The sequence below is a fragment of the Anneissia japonica genome, unplaced genomic scaffold (assembly GCF_011630105.1).
Source record: "Anneissia japonica isolate Jap-2015-1 unplaced genomic scaffold, ASM1163010v1 scaffold287776_len302883_cov198, whole genome shotgun sequence".
In the NCBI taxonomy this organism is placed as follows: domain Eukaryota; kingdom Metazoa; phylum Echinodermata; class Crinoidea; order Comatulida; family Comatulidae; genus Anneissia; species Anneissia japonica.
In genome coordinates, this window is record NW_022705028.1 from 82608 (window position 1) to 103343 (window position 20736).

The 20736-nt window shown below is 35.3% G+C and overlaps 3 protein-coding genes across 3 annotated transcripts in view; 1 reads left to right on the plus strand and 2 right to left on the minus strand.

Moving 5' to 3' along the window:
• LOC117105186 (neurofibromin-like) overlaps window positions 1–5746 on the minus strand; it is a gene marked incomplete at its 3' end in the record, with an annotated part of 36835 nt that extends 31089 nt beyond the window's left edge. Inside the window, 2 exon segments of the mRNA XM_033246254.1 lie at window positions 645–800; window positions 5602–5746. Of these exon segments, the coding sequence (XP_033102145.1) occupies window positions 645–800; window positions 5602–5661 (216 nt within the window).
• Window positions 5747–5774: 28 nt separating this feature from the next.
• On the plus strand, window positions 5775–15863 carry LOC117105187 (trichoplein keratin filament-binding protein-like). Its single transcript, XM_033246255.1, has 11 exons — window positions 5775–5909; window positions 6501–6854; window positions 7219–7429; window positions 7715–7771; window positions 8247–8489; window positions 9203–9382; window positions 9625–9797; window positions 10179–10260; window positions 11005–11190; window positions 12723–12866; window positions 14332–15863. Exons 2-11 carry the CDS (start codon window positions 6661–6663, stop codon window positions 14365–14367), a joined length of 1506 nt encoding a protein of 501 aa, XP_033102146.1. The 5' UTR covers window positions 5775–5909; window positions 6501–6660; the 3' UTR covers window positions 14368–15863.
• A 1342-nt stretch (window positions 15864–17205) lies between these two features.
• LOC117105191 (cobalamin binding intrinsic factor-like) overlaps window positions 17206–20736 on the minus strand; it is a 6847-nt gene continuing 3316 nt past the window's right edge. Inside the window, exons 5-9 of the mRNA XM_033246260.1 lie at window positions 20199–20368; window positions 19884–20070; window positions 19129–19306; window positions 18800–18921; window positions 17206–17485 (exon numbers count right to left, since the gene is read on the minus strand). Of these exons, the coding sequence (XP_033102151.1) occupies window positions 17421–17485; window positions 18800–18921; window positions 19129–19306; window positions 19884–20070; window positions 20199–20368 (722 nt within the window). The 3' untranslated portion in view covers window positions 17206–17420. The remainder of the gene's footprint in view (window positions 17486–18799; window positions 18922–19128; window positions 19307–19883; window positions 20071–20198; window positions 20369–20736) is intronic.

Consider the following 20736-nt stretch of genomic DNA (forward strand, 5'->3'; position numbering starts at 1 on the left):
AATCAAACGCTTTATTGCACAACTGCTCTGCTGGAAGCGTATAAATGCATGTCGTTGCCAAGTTGTTGCTAACGAAAAAATGTGAATTATAGGGTAATACGCCCGCACGCAATGCAAAAGCGGGGAACACATGGGTTTGTCACGTCAAAGGAAACTGTTGCCGAGTGATCTCCTTCTCAATAATACCTCCATGTTGGAACATCCATCACATTGTGTTAACAACATGTGCCACAACGACCTAACATGAACTTTAGGGCTCCTCCACTCCTCTGTTTATTTGAGGGGGTGGGGAGTTCATTCAAAGCGGGGAAATTTTCAAGGAGAGCAATTTAGTGCTCCTCTGCATTCTACATACTGTATGTGATGCCCTGGAACTTTACCTAACACATATCTTCATTGATCATTACACTATAGTAGTAGTATCATTGACTATCAATCATAATTTTTAAGATTCCTTTATAAATAATCTTTATCCATATGATTCATCCGATCATTAATAAAATAGAGGTATTACCATTACCATGGTTACCGTTGTCATCACCGCCGTCATTGTCATCGTCTGCTGCCTATGGTATTTATTAATTTAGAAATAAAATATACCAGTACTTTATTGTAGAGGTCAAGATATTTAAGAAGGTATTTACCAGTGGTGGCACGTTGGTATGTAATTTGTTTAAGATCATCGTCAGCCTCGTGATCACCTCCGTAAAGCGGTTCTTGCTCACTGCAATCAGGCATTCTTTAGTCTGTTCCCTATCAATAGCTACAATACTTGGCTGTCCACTTGCACTAATCGGCAGCTATTGAAAAAAAAAAAAGAACAATTGGGATTGAATAAATGCAACAAAAATGTAAAATAGGCCAAAAAAATTATTTATTTATTTTGGCACATAAGGCATGCACCAATGATTGTCAATAACAAATATATCACTTGGCTAAAACCCATGGTTGGTTTGAAATTATTAATAATTTAAGTATTTTGGGGTCCTCCTTGGGGAAAACATATTTTTAGAAAAAAATAAAAAAAGTTGATTCTAGATTTTGGGTTGATCAGCATTAAGGGTACAGACATTTTTGCCACATGTCAACATGATATTAATAAATTAAGGCATGCCGTGGCAAAATGGTGAAATTGTCGCACAAGCCAGTATTGATTAAATGAGCTATAAAATATGGGAGCCCCAAAAAATGCCTAAAAATCCAAATATTGTTTTCACTATAGATCAACAGTTTAATGTCTTATTAATCATGTCCCAAAGTATTAGTTCTGGAAATGGACAATAAGTCATTTATTTAATGTTATTTAGATAGATAAACAATGTATGCACAAATAGTTTTGGAAGCCAATTACTCAAAATCATGTTTATCTTGACTCAAAGTGTGCTGTACTTTTATTTTCCAATAACTTAGACTTGAAATGTCCAAAAAAGATCACATACTCAGGTACCTGAAAATACCAATGACTTGAAATTCAATTTTTGCTACAACTTAGCCATTTTGCCACAACATGCCTCAATTGTTTAATATCAATATGCACGTTCACACATGTTTAGAAGTAGGCTTTGAGCTCAGTTTACTTTTCGTAAGCCCTGGGTAGTGCCCGTGAAGACGCTCTTTGTATTAAGTTTCCTCCTGAGCAGTCTCAGGAGCAAGTGTGCTACTTCCGCATACAAAAGCAAGATAAGAGCTCGCAAGTAAATGCAAACTTTTTCTTACCTCAATTATTTTCAAAAGATAAACACCTACAAATGAGTGCTAAAATAAAATATCCTGTTAGTTTTCATAATTGTATACAATTTCAAAAAAATATGTGCAAATAACCGTAAGAGACAACGAAGTGGTGACTATGACTTCTGGAAAATTTGCATAGTTACTTCTAAACTTTGAAATAGTTGTCCTGGGTAAACATTGTGTGGAGATTCGTCTGAAGTAACACACACGTAAAATTTTCCATTTGTCGTAACATTATTTCAGACAGAAAGTCATCTGAACATAACTATTATTATTAAATACTCCTTGAAACTGTATGATCTTTCAATAGTATCAAAACAGAAATTACAGGATAAAAAAATATTGCAAATCGTGTAATAGCAAAAACAAAACAATGCACACACTGTTTTACCATGACCTTCACTGGCTGTCTACTGTATTAGAGAAAGCTCACCATAACAATTCTACTGTGAACATACAAAGAAATTCACAATAAGGCCCCAGATTACATTAGACAATTAACAATTCATCACCCCACACATAGATTAAGATAATTTTCAGTCAAGGATTGTTATGTCCTAGACAAGCATAGCTTGTCTAATGCTTATCAAACCACCTTGTTTTCATCATCTCACCTCCAAAAGCAGTTTATGTCAATCAAACATCTATATTTTCTATGTCCAACCTTCCATTTTTCGATAGGAATTTCAGAAATCTCATTGCTTAAAACAAACGAGAGCCTTACGGTAGCCTAGATGCTAGGGCCCTGGGGTCTTAAGCACGGTTCAGCAGCAGGAGCTGTGGTGTATATGGTCAGGGCTGTAAAAAGTGCAACCATGTGACGCCGGTCGAGGCAACATTTTGGGGAAACAAAATTTTTTTTAACAGTTTGGCTATATACTGTAGCCCTGGTATTCAACCTTTTTAAGCTGGGGGCCAGTTCCGATTTGTTAAAACCAGTGGCGGGCCGACATAAATTGTGTACTTCCATTTTCTTTTATAGCGGTGAATTCGAAAGAGAAGGGGCCAGAGAACAACTTTCACAGATAGGGAAAAATACCACCTCAGCCCCAACATGGTTAGGACTGAGGCAAGAAAATTTATGATTATGGCACTGCAGATGGTCAGAAATGTCACTCTCAGACTTAAATTTGAATTGAATTTTCTTTTCTTCTTTTTTCTTTCTTTTAGAATTAAAAAAAAAAAAAAAAAACCAAAATCCTGCACTCCAGGTTCTCCTACCCTGCCACTAGAAATTTTTCTACTACGAAAATATCCACTCACCAGTGGTTGGGATTGAGGGGAGCACATTTTCAACATAGATACCTCTACATTTCTGGAAATTGCACTTTCAGACTCAAAAATAAATTTTCAAAGCAGTGTTTTCAACAGAATAACATGCCCAAGCCTGCTGGTTTCACAAATGGTTAGACATCGCATCATATCAGTGTCTCACTTAATCCATTGTCCCCATTAATCTACCCCTCCACATGCCCGTGCCCTAGGCCACTAGATACAGTGAGCTACACTCAGAAAAAAACCACACTCTTGTAAACATTGCTAAAGTAGGGGTGCCTATGTGGTGTTGCTCTAAACAGAAAAACTTGTTCTAAAAATTGGTCAGAAAATGATTTATTTTTAGCAATGTTTCGCAGGGAACCGGATCAAAATCTTTGGCGTGCAGCATTTGGCCCGTGGGCCAGGGCTTGAATATCGGGGCTATACAGTGTATAGATAATATGAGGCATGTTGTAGTAAAATGGCTAAGTTGTAGAAAAAATTGAAACTTAATTTACAGTATTAGTACTTTCAGACACTTGAGCACATGTAATCTTTAAAATGAGGGGACATTCATTAAAATTGGACATTTCAAGCCTTAGTTATTTGGAAGTGGAAGTACAGAACTCATAGAGTCAAGGTAAACATTATTTTGAGTACAGTATTTGCCTTCCAGAGTTATTTGTGCATACATTGAATAATAAAATCAGGTCAATCAAAATGGTGTTAAATAAACAATTTGTTGACTACTTCCAGAACTTAGACATGATTAATTACTGTAGATATTAAATTGCTAATCTATAGTGAACAAAAAAGTTTTTAGGCAAAATTTTGAGCTGCTATATATTTTATCTATTACTTACTCAATACTGGCCTGTGCGAGGAATTTTTTAGAGACAACTATCATGGTCAGAGGCAAAAATACTTTTTCCCAGGCCTGATACAGTACACCAACAATATACTGTTCCTCAAGAACTAGAGCCTTTTCAGGCATTTACATTTTATAAACAATTGTATCCGACACACTTTATTTTTTTTTTTAAATACAAGGCCCACATATACGACCAACATGAAAATTTTAAGATTCTAAATTCCCTTCAAGAAGGCATGATTCATTACCTTTCTATGTGATATTTGTTTTCAGTGAACAAGACAGAACATATGCAATGCAATTTACAACTATAACTGTTTCATTATAAACCAATTGTATAAAAGTGAACAAAATCAACTTCTGTAGTACAGTAATAACATGATGTTATGAAAATCACTGTGTAGCCAGCCTCAGGTGCCACTATCCATGTTAATGGGTTGATGCTGTTATTAGAATAAATGGGATCTTTAGTCTGAATTTACTATCATCAAAATCCTTCTTTGTATCTTTTGGTATGCATGGTAGTGAAGCAAAATGCTTGACTAGAACTAGAAACTACTGGTACCCAATTTACTCATATTTAAAGGTTCAGGGTTCAATTGTAAAATATTATAACCCAACAAATGAATAGGTACGACAATTTGCGCTTTACTTTTTCTTCATTACAGGCCAAAGCACACTACCAAATGTGTGCACATTGCACATTACACGATGTTAAGGTGACATACATGAAGTACGTCATTTCCGTACCTTACAGAGTTTTTGACATGCAAACCTAATAATAATGTTATCAATTATTCTCCAAATCATAGTGTACACAGTATTAGTTACCATGAGGTATGTGTCAGTTTGTAAAGCAGTACTCTACATCTGAGCTGATTTTGATTCAGTAGTTTTTAGTGTATAACAACAATAAATCACACATAAATACATGTATTTTTAACAGGTTTCATTGTATTTAACTTAAACTATAAAATTTACTATGCAACCCACTGGCACTAAATTGTATTACATGATAATATGCAATAGTAACTTTAGGCCTACATTCAATTTACGCCGTGGCTAGGGATACGGTACCATATCTCTACCTCTGTTTGCTAAAAATACGGTAAATGGCATTACGTCACCATCACCAGATGAAGTGCCAGAATGTGTGTAACATCATCTTTCAAGACTGTACAGTACATCGTTCGGTCGTCACACACCGTACCGAGGACACAACCTGCAATGCCAGTCTTAAAAGATGACATCACACACACTCCAGCACTTCATTGGGTGACGGTGATGTAATGCAATTTACTGTACCTTTAGCAAATAGAATGAGAGATACGGTACCCCATACCTAGCCACAGCGTTCAATTTAATTGAGTGACTGTTTAGACAAACATAACATAAACAAACTTTTTTCACTCAAAAAATTAATCAAGACAAATTCTGTTTGATATTATTGTCAAGACTTACCATCTAATGTAACATTAACAAGCAAGGAATACATTAACAATCAGCAAAATATTAAGAGATTTTAATGAGTATAAAATACAATTTGTTGCAAAATGCAAACCAAAACATTCTCAACCCAACGAGATGCATCGAACATACGACAATCAACTCGCACAGCACACTACCTACCTACCGCTCAACACTATCTCTATACGCCGACCACCCTAGGCTCTACCACAATCCAAAGAATACCTCCAAAAACAATCCGCCTAGCCACCGACACTCAACTAGATTCTATTTACCTGTTCTTCAAATCTTGACAGAACCTTCAAAACCCATTCGGTGGGTTTATTGCCTGCCATGTTGACAAAAATGGCCAAAAAATAGCAAATCTCTGCCTTACATTCTTATCATGATGATAATTTGATAATGACCTTGAGTGGTGGATGGTTGTTGGTTCGTACTTCCGAAAAAATTTACTCCAATCATCTATCAAATGAGGGCGGTCGTACCTGATTTAAAATTTTCTCTCAACATTAGTTGACAACCACAACAACTTAATCGCTTGGCCAATTATCTCAATAAAACCACTGAAATTATGTGTGCGAAGGTAACAAAATATGACATCATTTAGTGTTCATATAGTACTATCTTTCTGTATATAGGCCTAGTTCAAACAGTAGATAGAATATGGAGGGCCAGCCTAGGTTAGGCCTAGGCCTACTATAGGTTGCCGCTGGGCAGGCTACTGCTGGAGAGGGTGGTACGTAGTTAGAGTAGGACGAGTGCCTACACTTCTGTACTTCTCGGCCTACAATGATACTCTTCATAGGGTTTGGACCTAGGCCTACGCTAGTACTAGTAGCAAGGCCCAAGGCAAGGCATGGATGCTAGACTACTTTAAGCCAAGGCTTGGAATAGTGTGCTCTCAGACCCAGTTGGAGTGTGGCGTTTTATTCATTATTGACATTGCCATCTAACTTTAGAATCTGGTAACTAGGCTAAGACCTAGCCTAAACAGTAGCTATCTGCTTATAAATAAATAATGAGATCAAATACCTACCTGTTTGTGTAAAGCTATTATATTAAGCAGCAGAGGTAGGCTAATAAATTGTTGCGTGAATGACTGTTAGATTTGCATAAAACTTTCTCGCTCGGGTACAATTTTTGGGTATTACCACTTTCTTTTACATATTTTCAGAAATGGTAGGAACATTGTGTATTTTTGGCAATAAATGTTTGCAGTGACCTACAGGCTACAAAGTGCTATTTTAAAGATTGTACAGTACTATATTTTTGTATCAAGATTTAAGAAATATATTTGAAGTAGTTAAACTGGAAATCTTTAGTAAATTGTCACCATGGCTCTTCCAACAATGCCTGCATACTGGACGCAACGCTACAAGAATATCCAGGAGCGCAACATGGTTTCACGGCGGCAAAACGAAGCTGATTTTCGAGACAAATGGGATAACAATGCAAAGTATTTCCAAAAAAGGGGTGTAGAGGCAGTCAAACAAAGTGGATGGATGTCAGAAAGGTCTTTCCAATCAAGGTTAATTTATTTCTATGCTTTGTTTTGTCCAGAAGAATCAATAAAATCTAAGATTACATACTTCAAAGTATTATAATTTTGCCGGGGAAACATAAAAAGAATATACAGTATTTCCAAAATCGTAACTACTGCATATACATATATCGGTTATATATTGAGAGATAGGCCAACAAGGTCCTAATTTTTGGCGATTTTTCTTAAATATGACTGTTAAGAATTTGATATTATTGAAATATTATTAACATATTATCTTTAATAATCAATTATTATTTAAGTGCCTTTTATTTATTATCAAGTAAAGAGATAAATGGAAGCAGTTCGTTTGATAAAACATGTGAAATATTAAGTACTTTTACATTTTTAGTATGGATACATACAGATCACGAAATGCCAGCGAAGAGAAGGCACAGAAACTGCAAGCTCGAAGGGAACGGCTCAAGATTCTACTCCAAGATGAAAAGGATGAGTTGGAAGCTGAATTAAGAGGGCTGTCCACAGGAAACTACATGCGGTTATCAGATATGAAAGACAGAACAAATGAAATTAAAAGTAAACGTGAAAGAGAACGCCAACAGGTTAGAAAAACTTCTGTATTTTATTGGGCACTCAAGCTGGGATGATCTAAACTTCCAGTTTGAAAAGACTTCGTTATCTAGTTTTACAGAATTCTTTATAGATGTATTTGACCGTGAAAGTGGTTGTTAGAATTTACTATTAAACTTTAATTTATAGAAATGGCATGCAAGCATGGACTGAAGCAGTCTGGTATAATGATGATGATGATGATGATGATTATAATGTTATAAGTCGCAGCAGCAACAAAAAATAATGATGATAACTTGTTTTATATTTGTTTTCAGATTGCAGATGAAAAAATGTATGAGCATTGGAAAAAGAATAATCCAGATTTAAGAAAAGTATGTTGACAGAACATTTTTAACAATGACATTTGCAAAAAACCTTCTTACCCTCATCTCTGTGCATGTCTGTGTAGCATGCGTCTGTGTGTGTGTGTGTGTGTGTGTGTGTCCTTTCGGGCGCATAACTCAAAATCCTCTTTCAATTGATGCTGATCTGAAGTAAGATGGGGAATTTAAAATGTTATTTATATATTTTCTGGCTGCAACAGACATAGCCAACTCAAATGTTTGGCCTGGTTTGGCTAGGCCAAGCCGACTAGAACAGATCGACCACGAGCCAGAGTAGGGCATGTGACAAATTCTGACCGGCGGATGCTAGGCTTCATTTGGCTAGGCCGAACCGACTGAAGCTAATCGATCGCGAGCCATTATTCTTTCAGTCCATAGAAATGACACAACAGGACAATGGTTTCTAATCTCAGATATTATTTCATTTTTCCATTTATTTTTTTCTTTTTAATTTTATTCCCAGCTTGAATCAAATATGCATAAGAAACATGTTATTCAAAGGTGGGGAGAACAAATCCAGGAAACGACAGATAGGAGGACTACAGCGAGAGAACAAGAAAGGAAAGATGATTATAGATTAGAGATGGAACGGTTGGCAGCCATAGAGAAGGACCATCAGGCACAGGAGGCCAGGTTACAGGAGGAGAAGATACGAGCAAGTGAACTGAAAGAGCAGATGATGGAGTTGAAGCAACGCGAGTTTGAAGTAAATTAAAAATTATTTTATTTTTACAGTATAACCTCCATGTTGTTTTGTTGAGAATATCTCAACATTTCAATTGATTTGCTTCAGTCGTCATCAGGAGAATAATACTAGATATTATTCTCTTGAAGACAATTGAAGAGACTCTATCAAAACATTGAGACGAAACGTTGAGACGTTCTTAACAAAAAAGCTCTTTTCAGAACTATCTACATGGTGTATCGCAAACATTTAATATATTATTACTTTGCCATGCAGACCTTCAAACAATATTTTGACTTATTGTTGTGCCCTTTTATTGATTGTCCATGATAGTTGCAATAAGTGATTGATTGATTGATTGATGTCATGTAACTACACGCAGTACGATGTCACAAAGTATTAACAGAAAATCAATGTTTAGTTTTATTTACTTTATGTTATTTATACTATTAAATAAAAATGTAAGTACTATACCTACGCACCATGATTTCGTCACTATAACTTTGTAAACAATGTTGAACAAGGATGTTGATCTTGTACACATGCATGAATTGAACGACATGACGTACGGACTGCCTGTTACAAAACCATGTGGGTTAAGGGATATGACAAGGAGCGGCTCGTATGAAAAATAGTGTGAAAAACGTAGTGCGAGAAAATGAGCCAAACTGTGAACGTTGCATTAATCACTACTGATTTGTCACTAATACAAAATATTTCTTTCTAATTTGTAGGCTGAAAAACTGAAGAACGAAGAAGCAGCGTTAATGCAGGAGCAATGGGAGTTAGAGAAATTGGAGGAAGAGCGATATAAACTTGAAGAACAGCGTAAACAGACACAGCTTGGTCAGTTTCTGTCTCGTCAATACAAGGCTCAACTGAGACGAAAATCACAAGAAGTTCAAAAAGCATTAGTAAGGCTCTGACAAAATCACACAATGGTTGTTCACTGTGCATTCACTTTTTTCTGGCTGTTAAAAATTGATAGCTTCTGATTCTCAAACCTTGATATGAATATTACTTATATACAGTACCATTTATTGTTCACTTTCTTTACAAAAATATGGAAATTCATTTTTGTAGTTTGATGTGGATATTTCAGAAAATATATTTCTTTCTCTCAATAAAACTTTACAAATGAATATAACTTTGCTAGGAAATGGACAGAAAAATTTTGGAAGCTTTAGCAGAGAAAGAGGAGGAGGACAAAGGATTGCAGAGTGCACGGCGTGAGAAGGCACAAGCAGATGCAGCGTGGATGAGACAAGTTGTTGACGAGCAAATACAACTGGAGAAAGCCAGAGAGGCTGAGCTTGACATGCTTTATAGGTAAATTAAAGTTATTTAATTTAATATTTTTTAATTTATTATTTCATTTTTGTCATTCATTCATCGGAAATTACAGCTGGGGCCTGGGGCCCCACAGCTGCCATAATACGGTGCCAGTACCATGTCTTCTGTCCCTCATGCGAGGGTTATTAGAGGAGCCTAGCAATCGCCTCCAACTTACGTTGACTGGATTTGAACCGGGGTCTTCAGCGGAAGAAGACACAGGAACATTTTCCTCTCGCCAAACACTCAGGTCATATATTGTTGGTTGTAAAATGTAATAAAAGAAATTGGAAATTGGATAAAAGATATAGAGTAAGCTCATTTAAAATGATCAAGTAAGTGAATTTTCAATAAAATATATATTTATAAAACTTATAGGGAAGAAGCCCAGAGGCAGTGGAACAAGAGAGAAGCTGAATGGGAACGAGAAAGGTTGGCTAGGGAACGACTCATGTCAGAGGTAGGTTTTATGTTAATTCATTTTTCTGTACTGTATGCGAAACCCTTTTTTACACCTTGTATCACAAAATAATTTTTTTAAAGATTGTCAGAGGAGGGCAGAAAAAAAAATTAAATTGTGTTTATTTAGCAAAATGATTTTGCCAAAACCATCTGGGTGGAGGAGAAAATTATTAATGAATTAAACAGTGTAGTAATTGGATGGTTAAATGCTTTAAATTTTTATAATAATGAGGAAGAAATATACATAAAGTTGAACTTGCCTAAGTCGAATCCAAAATGCCATTGAAATATTGTTCGACTCAGATAAAATTCGACTTACAGATTGTTAATTAATGGAAAACACAACAATTTGGTTTGTAAAATAAGATCGACTTAGAAATTATTTGACTTAGGCAAGTTTAACTGTATCTTATTTTTAGAGATAGCAAGGCAGCGGCAAGCATACAGTAATAACAAAAAAGAAAAATTTTTTATTTCTTCTGATATTTCTAGTTTTTGGTGGCGGGTGCACAATTGAATTTTATTTTTATTTGAAATCCTAAATATTGGCGAGCAGCGGGTTCGCGAAACAAAGTATAGAAAAGTCTTGCCTAAGGAAGAAATAATATATATATATATTATTTTTGGATATTTCAGGGGAGCAGAGGGCATAATAAAAATAAATATAAAATTTTTCTACGTGGTGTACCACAAGCATTAAATATATTATTATTAACCATATTTTAATAATTATCACTTGTAGGTCTTAGCTGGACGGCTGACACAGGTTAAGAGTAAGATAGAGGAGAACCAACGAAGACAAGAAGAATCTCTCCAGCAAAGAGAAGATTTACTACGTGAGCTTGAGGTTGCTCAACAGATGACGGCACGAGATAAGGCCGCAACTGCACGACAGAAGCAGCAAACGCATCGTGAGATCCAAGACCAAGTAAGTCGTAAGAGTCATTAGATAATATGGTAGTAGAATCATAAGGATAAAAAGTGTTCTTCTGCCGGTTGTAATATGAGCCGTAAGTACTAAACAAGAAATGGTGTTCGACTCATGGGCTCAGGGGTCCCAAGGTAGTTGCAAGAGTCTACTAGAAATTAGCATGGTCCCCTGACTATGCTAATTTTGAGTGTTTGCATGTTTTTACTACTGTACTTTGAAAGCGGTTGCCGCAGCGGTTACGTTTTGGTCTCTCAACCTTGAGATCGGGGGTTCGAACCTTTGCTGTGTATCTCGCTTGTGTTCTTGGACAAGGCACTTTACCTACTTGTCTCTCTCCACTCAAGAGTATAAATGGGTACCCGGTGGTTCACTACTGGGGAGGAAAAGGTGGCGTGGAAAATAACTGGCCACCCTACCACACAATACCAAGCTCATTCCCTTACGTTCAATATTGAATACAGGACTACCTTTTTACTACTGTATTATTACTTGTCTCCCAGAAGTTATCTCTCTTCTTCATTATCCAAAACAAAATATGTTTTTCTTTTAACATTTACATGTGTTACAAATATTATATAATTATGTGGCGAAGACAAGCCAAACCAGTCACTCCTCGCAAATCATGTTTTGAAGATAATGGCCAAAACCTTGAAATGTCAAAATTTTAAAAATCTATTTTATTGCACTAAACTAATCCTTATGTATCTATACATCATGCTATGTTGTTATTTTTCCCATTTTCAGTGTTAAAACAACATTTCTTAATGCTGTGGTGATGGTCCCTGCTTGAGAATTCCTCAAAACTTTGAAGATTGATTTCTCAGATTCTGTTATCTAAACAGCTTTATGTTTAAACCCCTCTAACTGATTCTTTCACCATTTTATAACTTTCATTTTGCTGTTTAACCCTGTATTAATAACTAAAAATCAACTTTTGCAAGGAGTGACTGGTTTTGCCTGTCCTTGCCACCTATAAGATCATTTTGGATAAAAGGAGGTTGGAAAGGGGCAACTACATGCCTATCAACATCCTATAAACTGGACATGTGCATCATCATGCTCAGCAAATTTCAATAAAATGTTTAGTAAAAAAGCTATTTAACCAGATCTCCTGGAAAGTGGTGTCTACCAACTTGGAACCACTATCTTCTAGTTGGAGGTATTTGATAAATCAAAATCAAATCAAATGACACCATCATCATGTCATGTTGTTATTTTCCCCAATTTTCGATGTTAAATTAAGTTTACAATTTGGTGATGGTCTCTGCCTGAGAAATAGCCAAAATTGTAAACTTTGAAGACTGATTTCTAAATACTGTTCTTTCACAGCTGTATGTTTAACGTCTGTAGGAAATGTCAGATTTAAATTATTCTTTAATATTTTAGAACTTTCATTTTACTGCTTAACCCTGTATCAATAACTAAAAATCTAATTGAGGAGTGACTGGTTTGGCTTGTCTTTGCCACATATACTATTGTTTCAAAGCATATTAAAACTAAATTCCCATTATTTTATTTTTTCTTTCCAGATCTCCGAAAAGAATGAGAGAGTTCAGAAAGCTATTAGGCGAGAACTGCAAGAGAAGCAAATGGAAGAAGAAGCTGAACGTGGGTATGAAGAAATGCTTCGTCAAGAAGCCTCAAGAATGTCATTGCATGGATATGAACCACAGGTATGGAATTAGAACAAGTAATAGAATCAATGAAATTTCCAACCCTAAATATAAATGGGAGGGGTTCTTCTCTCTACCCCTGTCTCTTATACCACATCTAGATGTGTATAAGAGACAGGGGCTGGGGAATGCGGTGATAAAAGGTGTTTTTCAAATAATTGTTCTTGGAGGAGTTTACAATTTTAACAATTTTAATCAGTGGATAAAATCCCATTACAGTTTATGTTTGCATCACTTAGGCTAGTTTGAGGTTTGTTAAATAGAAAATTTATGATTTTCCATGTTCCTTTGATATCATTTTTGTGTCCTTAAAATAGTCAGCTTTGACTTGTCAAATCAAAGTTTGTGCTTACTCCGAAAATGTTTATCTTGTTTCGTTCCAGTGTATTGTGTAGGAATTTGAAATACAATTTTTGCTTATGTTTAGTACATTTTAATAGGCTATTGGTCATCCAGGACTTAGGGGTTTTTTTTTCTTTTTTTGGACGTTGTTCATAAGGGAAATTTTTGTAATATGTGTGTTTAGTTAAATATATATATTAAAAAGAGTTGTAAGCCATGAGGGCCTTAATAAGAAAATACACGATTACAAGATGTAGCTTGTAGTTCTTGTTTGAAACACTGAATATTATGGTCATTAATCTTTCTGTGATTAAAGCAGTCGCATTTAATGAGGGTCGCATTTAAATACTACCAGTAACACTATTTTTTGACGACTTTTCTTGAATTTCAATAAAAAGGGAGTCACAAATAGATAATTCAATTGCCAAAACTTCTTTTACTTCGAAAGACAGTTCGTTTTGGAGGAACATAGCTACATCACTACCACCTTTTAACTTCCTGTGATTGGAAAAAAAATAATAATTTAGAATCTGGGTTAGTGTGTTATTGTGTTTTAACCAGCTTTCTGAAATATTAATCAAATCAAAGTTAAAATTTAAGAATTTAGTAGAATGTGTATGGGATAAAAAATATGATGGATGCTTCTGACTCAAAATGAATAGTTAAAATGCTTATTTCTTTTTTAATATAAAAGTGTTTGGAGAAATTATTGGGGTAAATCGTCATTCAAAAAGAATTGGAGGTCTGGGTCAATATCTGTATTGAAGTCATCGTACATTGAAATTGGGTTAAATATTAGGTCACATAGACAATCAGTTTCATTGTGGGTGCAATTTACGAAGGACATAAAAATACAATAACAATTGACACAAACACGACGATGAGTAAGTAAGTTTAAATGTACAATCACAAAGTTAAAAAAAGGTCCAGCAGGCCTATGGACAAAAAGAAAAGTATTTTGTTAAAAAAATACAATGTATAATGTTTAACAGTGTATGATAGGAAGACATTTCTTACGATATCATACACCTGATGAAGCCGCAACAACTAGGGAAAAAACTTATTTTAATTACTTTGGGTGTCCGATGATTAGTAACAAGTTGTATCTCTTGTTTTATTTCAGTCACATCCTAGGACACGACGGTCAGCATGGGATTGAGATTTACAGTAAAAAATCTAGACCAGATGGTGCAATTAGTCATTGATTTTAGCAATGTCTTGGTTACTTCCAACTTGATTAACTTGGTCAATTTTGTTAACTATGTCAACTTGGTCAATTTACTTAACTTGGTCAACTTGCTTAACTTAGTTAACTTGGTAAACTTAATTAATTGGTCAACTTGCTTAACTTAATTAACTTGTTTAGCTTGATTTTATGGATACTCAGGATAGATGTGTGAAATATCCCATACCCAAGCAAATGTTCATTCTAACCAGCCTCCATTTAACCACTATTTAGTAAACTTTTAGTTTACTAATAACTGTAGCCTGCCCTCTACGCTGATTTTGTGTATTTTGAAACTAGAAGAAAATGTGTGTAATCAATTTAAATAATAGAGGTGGTTTGGCGCAGCGAGAAAAGTTTGGTTTCCCAACCCTCGAAGTTGGAGTTTTAATTCCCAGCTGTACATTTTGCTTGTATCCTTGAGCAAGGCACTTTGCCTGCATTTCTTCTCTCTACCCAGTAGTATAAATAGGTACCTGGTGGGGTTAAATGCTCCTGCGCCAATTACCAGCAGCAACACTTAAGCATGTGGATCCAATGACCAGGGAAAAAGAAGCGCTTTGTATCTGCAAAGAAAAGGCGCTATATAAATGATATACAATAATAACGATTTTATTGAAAATATTACAGTAGTCCATAATAGTGAAAGTCTGAATGTGCTACATAAGGTACTATTGTATATCATCTATCCAGAATGCAGTGTGCTTCATTAAGTACAGATTGTAGTATTTTTTAACTGAATCTTAAGCTTTGCCCAGGCTACCAAATTTTTTCAACAAAAAAAACCTGTTGTAAGCCCATATATAGTCATGATGTGATGTCATCATGACCATATTAAGGCATGTCACATGTTTTTGTCAAATATAAATTGATAGTCAAGACAGGGCTGTAGAACATGTTTAATGTTTTTCATTACTTATCCTACAGTCTAACTTTAGGTTACCTAGAACCCGGACGTTTGTTGGAAAGTGTTTGTAGAGTTCATCCGTGGTTTTAAGTCATTTTTAGATCATTATTTTTTAAAGATAATTTAATTGTAATATAAAGCTGAATGTTGATAGGGCTATTTCTAGAGTTTATAAACGATTGTTATGCACTCTGTATATTATGTGTTTTTATATTTGCCTGAGAAATAGTAATTCAAGTTTCACACTGAATATTAAACATGATCTTATCTTGTCTCTTCATTCCAGCGTCTTTTGTATGTACACTAGATTTAAATTTGATAGTTTCAATTTAAGTAAAGTTCATACTGAAGAAATTATGTATCAAATTTTAGAAAAGTCTCATTATTTGAAATATGAGACTACAACCAAATTTGTATTGTGTGTCCTAATGATATACAGTATTAATTAATTGATTGTATTTTTACAAGTTTACAAATGTATGTAGTATATATGAACTCAAAGGCAAAATAACATTTTGGAAAACAGATCACACATCTAGATGTGTATAAGAGACAGATATATACTTTATATTTCAATAAATGCAATTGTTAATTTCCAGACATGCTTGAAGGTTATTCCTACTATTAAGTGGACAACATATGTTCTTAATTAATATGTTAGAATTATATCCATACAGTACCCTTAATTTTGTTCTTGGTCCATTTTGTAAGTTTATAGATCAAAGAATTTTATTTCTTTGCCATAGTAACTCTACTCTGTGCAATTAATGAAAAGTAATAACAATAAATTTTCAAAACCGATCTAATTGAACTCTCTTTATTGATGTTTTCATGTTGATGTTTCACCTCCTATCATTACGCATCGGACATTCTGATACAGAGATTGTGTTTCAGACACAAATACCAACATTATAAAAATAATTTAAATTATTGATTATTGACTTTTTCAATAATGTTTTATTTTGATGTTCTTTTTAATTAAAATATTTGGAGAATTCCAATTTCAAATCAATAAAAATATTTTTTGGGTACAATACATGGCCAAGGATATTATATGATTAGAGGTCGTAGTTACTGTTGCAGTAGCAATCTATTTCACATTCTCTACATATAGAGTATTAAGTTTTAATTTTGGTTGAGGCTAGACAGTGGAGTTTTAGTCGTGAGAAAAAAAATCCTGACCGTTTTTAATCTGCAGAGTTTATTTATAATTGTTCATTTCACATTACTTCATGTAGGGGACCCCTATGAAAATAATTGTCTTCTCGAAATTTCAGGATTATCCCCGATATGCTCTTTTGTGATTTGATCTGTTCATGTGCATTCGTTTCTGTTGTATTTTTTAAAGAGCATATTGAATAAATTAAATCAAATCAAATTGTCCCTTTTTTCAAGGATTTAAACCAATTCATATCACCACAATTAAGCTCACAGGAGTGTGTGTCATAGTACAGTAGTAGTGGTGAATATGTTTTTGTATTTTCCTTAAAAAGCGGTTCGCTGTCTTAACTGTTATTGTAAACATACACATTTACTATTATGTACTCAGTGCCACTGACTTCTATTTTAAATATAATAAACCTACCATAATTTGGAATTGAATAACTAACAACTCTCACAATTGTGCAACATGTATTTCAAGAAAAACTCATCGTATATCAACCCGTTTTTTCATTGCCAAAAAAATACTGACTTCAAACAATGAAATCATAATAGGCCTATTCATGCTAAAGAACCTCTATATTTCGAATGTAAATAATAACAATTATAGTAATAATAAATAGAATAATGTAATAATAATGCTAATAATTAGAGCAATATAACAATATTGATTAAACAAATAATTATAATTTAAAATATATATCAAATGAAAATGGATATTCATTGATGAAAATTATATATTAGGCCTATATATAATTACCAATATGATAACAGAAGATATAAATAATATTGAAAGTCCTAATAATGATAAGGAATAGCAATAATAATGGGGGATTGTACAATTAAAATCACAGTGTTATTATGGTTTTTATGCCTAAAAGTGTAATGCAGGGTCCCATTGTTGTATATCAATCAGTTTTCAAAGAAGTGCTCGGTATGTCCAGACATAGTGGTCACCATCCTCTGGGTAGATATTATCCATTCCTGTAAAGAAAAACAATGATATATTGATCAATAATTAATACTTACAATTATTTTTTACAATGGCGGCTCCAGAAAAAGAGAATTTGCCAGGGGTGGTAGAGGAGGAGGAGAATGGCAAAATTGGCAATCGAGTGTCAATATGTGAGGGGGACGGAACTTACGGCCCGTATGGCGAGTGTGTTGTGAACACCAAACTATGTGGGGTTCGGGGAGCTATTACCCTGGAAGTTCCAGGCATGCGCCACTGAATCCGCACATTCGAGCAGATAATTCATAAATTTATACTATATAATAACACGCCGAATACACAAGACCATGATATAGAAGTCAAAGACCACAAAACCCATCACACATCACGTAAAAATCACAACAAGTGTTTGTTATCTTGACCATACTGTGAATAATGAAATGAATGTTTCCAAATCCCATCCCATAATTAATTATGATGTGAAGTTAAGTTCTATGGCCTGCATTCGTTTCCCCCTACCCATAGGGTCCTCGACCTATAACACCCTGATCCAAAAGGGCTTTGTTGATACATCACAGCATAATGTGTCTTTGACATCGACTGTAGGACATTATATCATATTATATCCAGTGGGGGTGAGGGTGCCTAGCCGGCCAGGTTCCACCTATATTATGTCAAAATTTAAGAAAAATGGAGATAAAATATTCAAATATTAAGTCTGTGAATGATTGACATTTCCGACTGTCTAGGTGCCATAATCATAATTTTCTTACCTCAGCCCTAACAATTGGTTCTGAGGTGGTATGGACCCTCCATCTGTGAAAGCCCATCCCTGTTTTCCCCTTCTATTTCAGTCTCAAAAAGTTCCCAGCGTTACGCCACTGTCCATGCTTGAAAATATCTTTAAAATTGGTGCTTACCTATTTTTTCTCTTATTATGCCTAAACCTTTAATAATGCATGTGAACCAAGTGTTGATCCGGGCACTACTGGACCCCTCTCACAAACCCTACACTTGGACTGTGGGTTTCAAATTTAGAGCTGAGACTCCCAGCATAGAATAGACAATATATAGCCCTCGATTACACCTTCGTGACGCCCGTGTGGAGAGGGAAGTCTAGAGGAGGGGAGCATATCTCCTGTTGGGAAAAAGTCAATAATTTTGTCGAGGAACACTGCTTTGAAAAAGCATTTTTACCATCTGAGAGTGCCATTTCCGAGCGTCCAGAGGTGCCTCATAAAATTTGCCCGCCTCAGCCCCAACCATGGGGGGCCTGAAGTAGGTGTTTACCCCCTATTGTTCCCCCTCAAGAACATTTTGGATTCGCCCCTGGTAGACTGAGGTACCTGTTTGTGTAAGCTTTCCAGTATGATCAAGAAGAAGCCAGTAATGGTTCTTGTCTCCGTTGATGTACAGTCCGTTGATTGCCTTAATGAAGAGCCCCCACGAAGATTCACCAAATTCGAAACTGAGAAAATAAAACAGAAATTCACATACACGTTCTATTCTGTAAAAAATGTATTCGTGTATTGTATTGAAGTAATAAATAGGCCCTACATAGCATTTGTTATGATATATAATTATACGGTATAACATCCAATATTCATTTACATATGAATTATGATGTAAAAGCGATTTTCACACCAATATTAAGTGAAGTTTGTACTGATCTCACCTAAACGTTTCTTGATCTGACTCTGCTGCCAAGCTCATGAATCCGTACAATGACGTATTTTGTGGAGCTGTCAGAGCAATTGTTATCGGGTCGTTTTCATCTACCACCTCGTCTTGGATGGTCAGATTAAAAGTTATACTGGAATTTGTTGGTCGACTAGGAACTGACATCTCAACATCTACAGCAAAAGACATCGTTTAGAACAAAAATAAACTTATGTACTAACATTATAAGTAGCCATGAATTGGGAAACACCAAAAATAACCCATAATGGGTTTCTTTTTATGGTGGGTTTAGGTCGTTCATTGGATGTCAATTGCCGGCTCTTTTTCTAAGGAGTCTACTGCGTTACCGTATTTAACGCGCATTTGCGTTTTTTAAACATGTATTTCAATCCATAAACTTGTACTAGTACAGACATTAATGCGCCATTTCCTTGTGGAATATAAAGCGCACGCCAAGTTTCATTGTGAAAAACTCTAGGCAGCATTAAACGCCCATATAAACCATAAAGAGAACAGAAATTGCACCAAGGAGGATGTTCTGAAAAGATCTTAGTTCCGCTCGCACTCAAGGGTTGCCACCAGTTTAGCCGACTGGGGTGCAGCTGCCCGCCCCTCTCTACTTCAACCAGGATTTATAAGATTCGAAGTAGAGAGAAATTTTAACCATCAAACGTATGGCTTGTAAATGCATACAAAACTAAAAATAAATGAAAATGATACGGCACATGTGGCCTTATTTCAGTCACTAACTCTGTTTGCACGAAAGGTCGAGGTATTTTAGTCTTCCAAAATGTTGACCAGCAAGAGCCGGAAGAACACTGACAGTAGCTCCAAGACTCCCAAATGAACCAGAGTTGTCCTGACCAGCCAGGAGACTGCGCATCGTATCATTGCAGTACCATTGCTTTGGTGTGTATTTCGTGGAAGACGTCAACGCCTGGTGAAAGTTAAGTAACGTTTGATAAAATCAGACACTAAGTAATGTAACAGACTCGTGTAACACACATGTATTAAGCGACACGTTAAAATTTGTTTCGTTTTTAAATTAACATAAGAAACACTTACCTGAACAACCAATGCAGTGCTGTGTATGTTTCCGAAGCTGCCATCTTCTTGTTGCCATGACAGCAACGCATGTTCAGCATCACTTATGGCATGGGATACAATAGTTCTAATATTGTGATTGACAGAGCGGAGTACACAATGCAGTGCCATTACCGCCATGGCCGTTTCATCTGAGAATGAAATAAAACATACACACTTTTAATAATCTTAGAAGAAGAATAAGACGGATATTCCCTTGCCACTAGGGCGTCGCATGCAGGAAATGTTTGAATTCGAATAGGTCTAAACAATACAGTACTGTCGGTCTGTAGTACAAATATTTTAATTCTTCATTTACGTTTCTAAACACAAAATAAATAATATTATGACGAAATATGAACAACGAAATTCCCCTTTTAGCAGTGTCATTCAAAATTAACAGATTAAACAGAACCGGAAAACGTGCTTGCCTCACAAACACACGTGTTTACGTTTTGGACCTACATCAACAATATCCAAGTGGCGGGGCTTAGCTTTTTGGACGTTGTTCATTCATTGC

What these genes read in the sequence shown, in the direction of transcription:
- LOC117105187 (XM_033246255.1), top strand. Translation starts at nt 6,661, where the DNA reads ATGGCTCTTCCAACAATGCCTGCATACTGGACGCAACGCTACAAGAAT. An exon ending in AAGAAGTTCAAAAAGCATTA is followed by an intron (nt 9,383 to 9,624) that starts GTAAGGCTCTGA and finishes TAACTTTGCTAG; the next exon opens with GAAATGGACAGAAAAATTTT. An exon ending in GGGAACGACTCATGTCAGAG is followed by an intron (nt 10,261 to 11,004) that starts GTAGGTTTTATG and finishes TATCACTTGTAG; the next exon opens with GTCTTAGCTGGACGGCTGAC.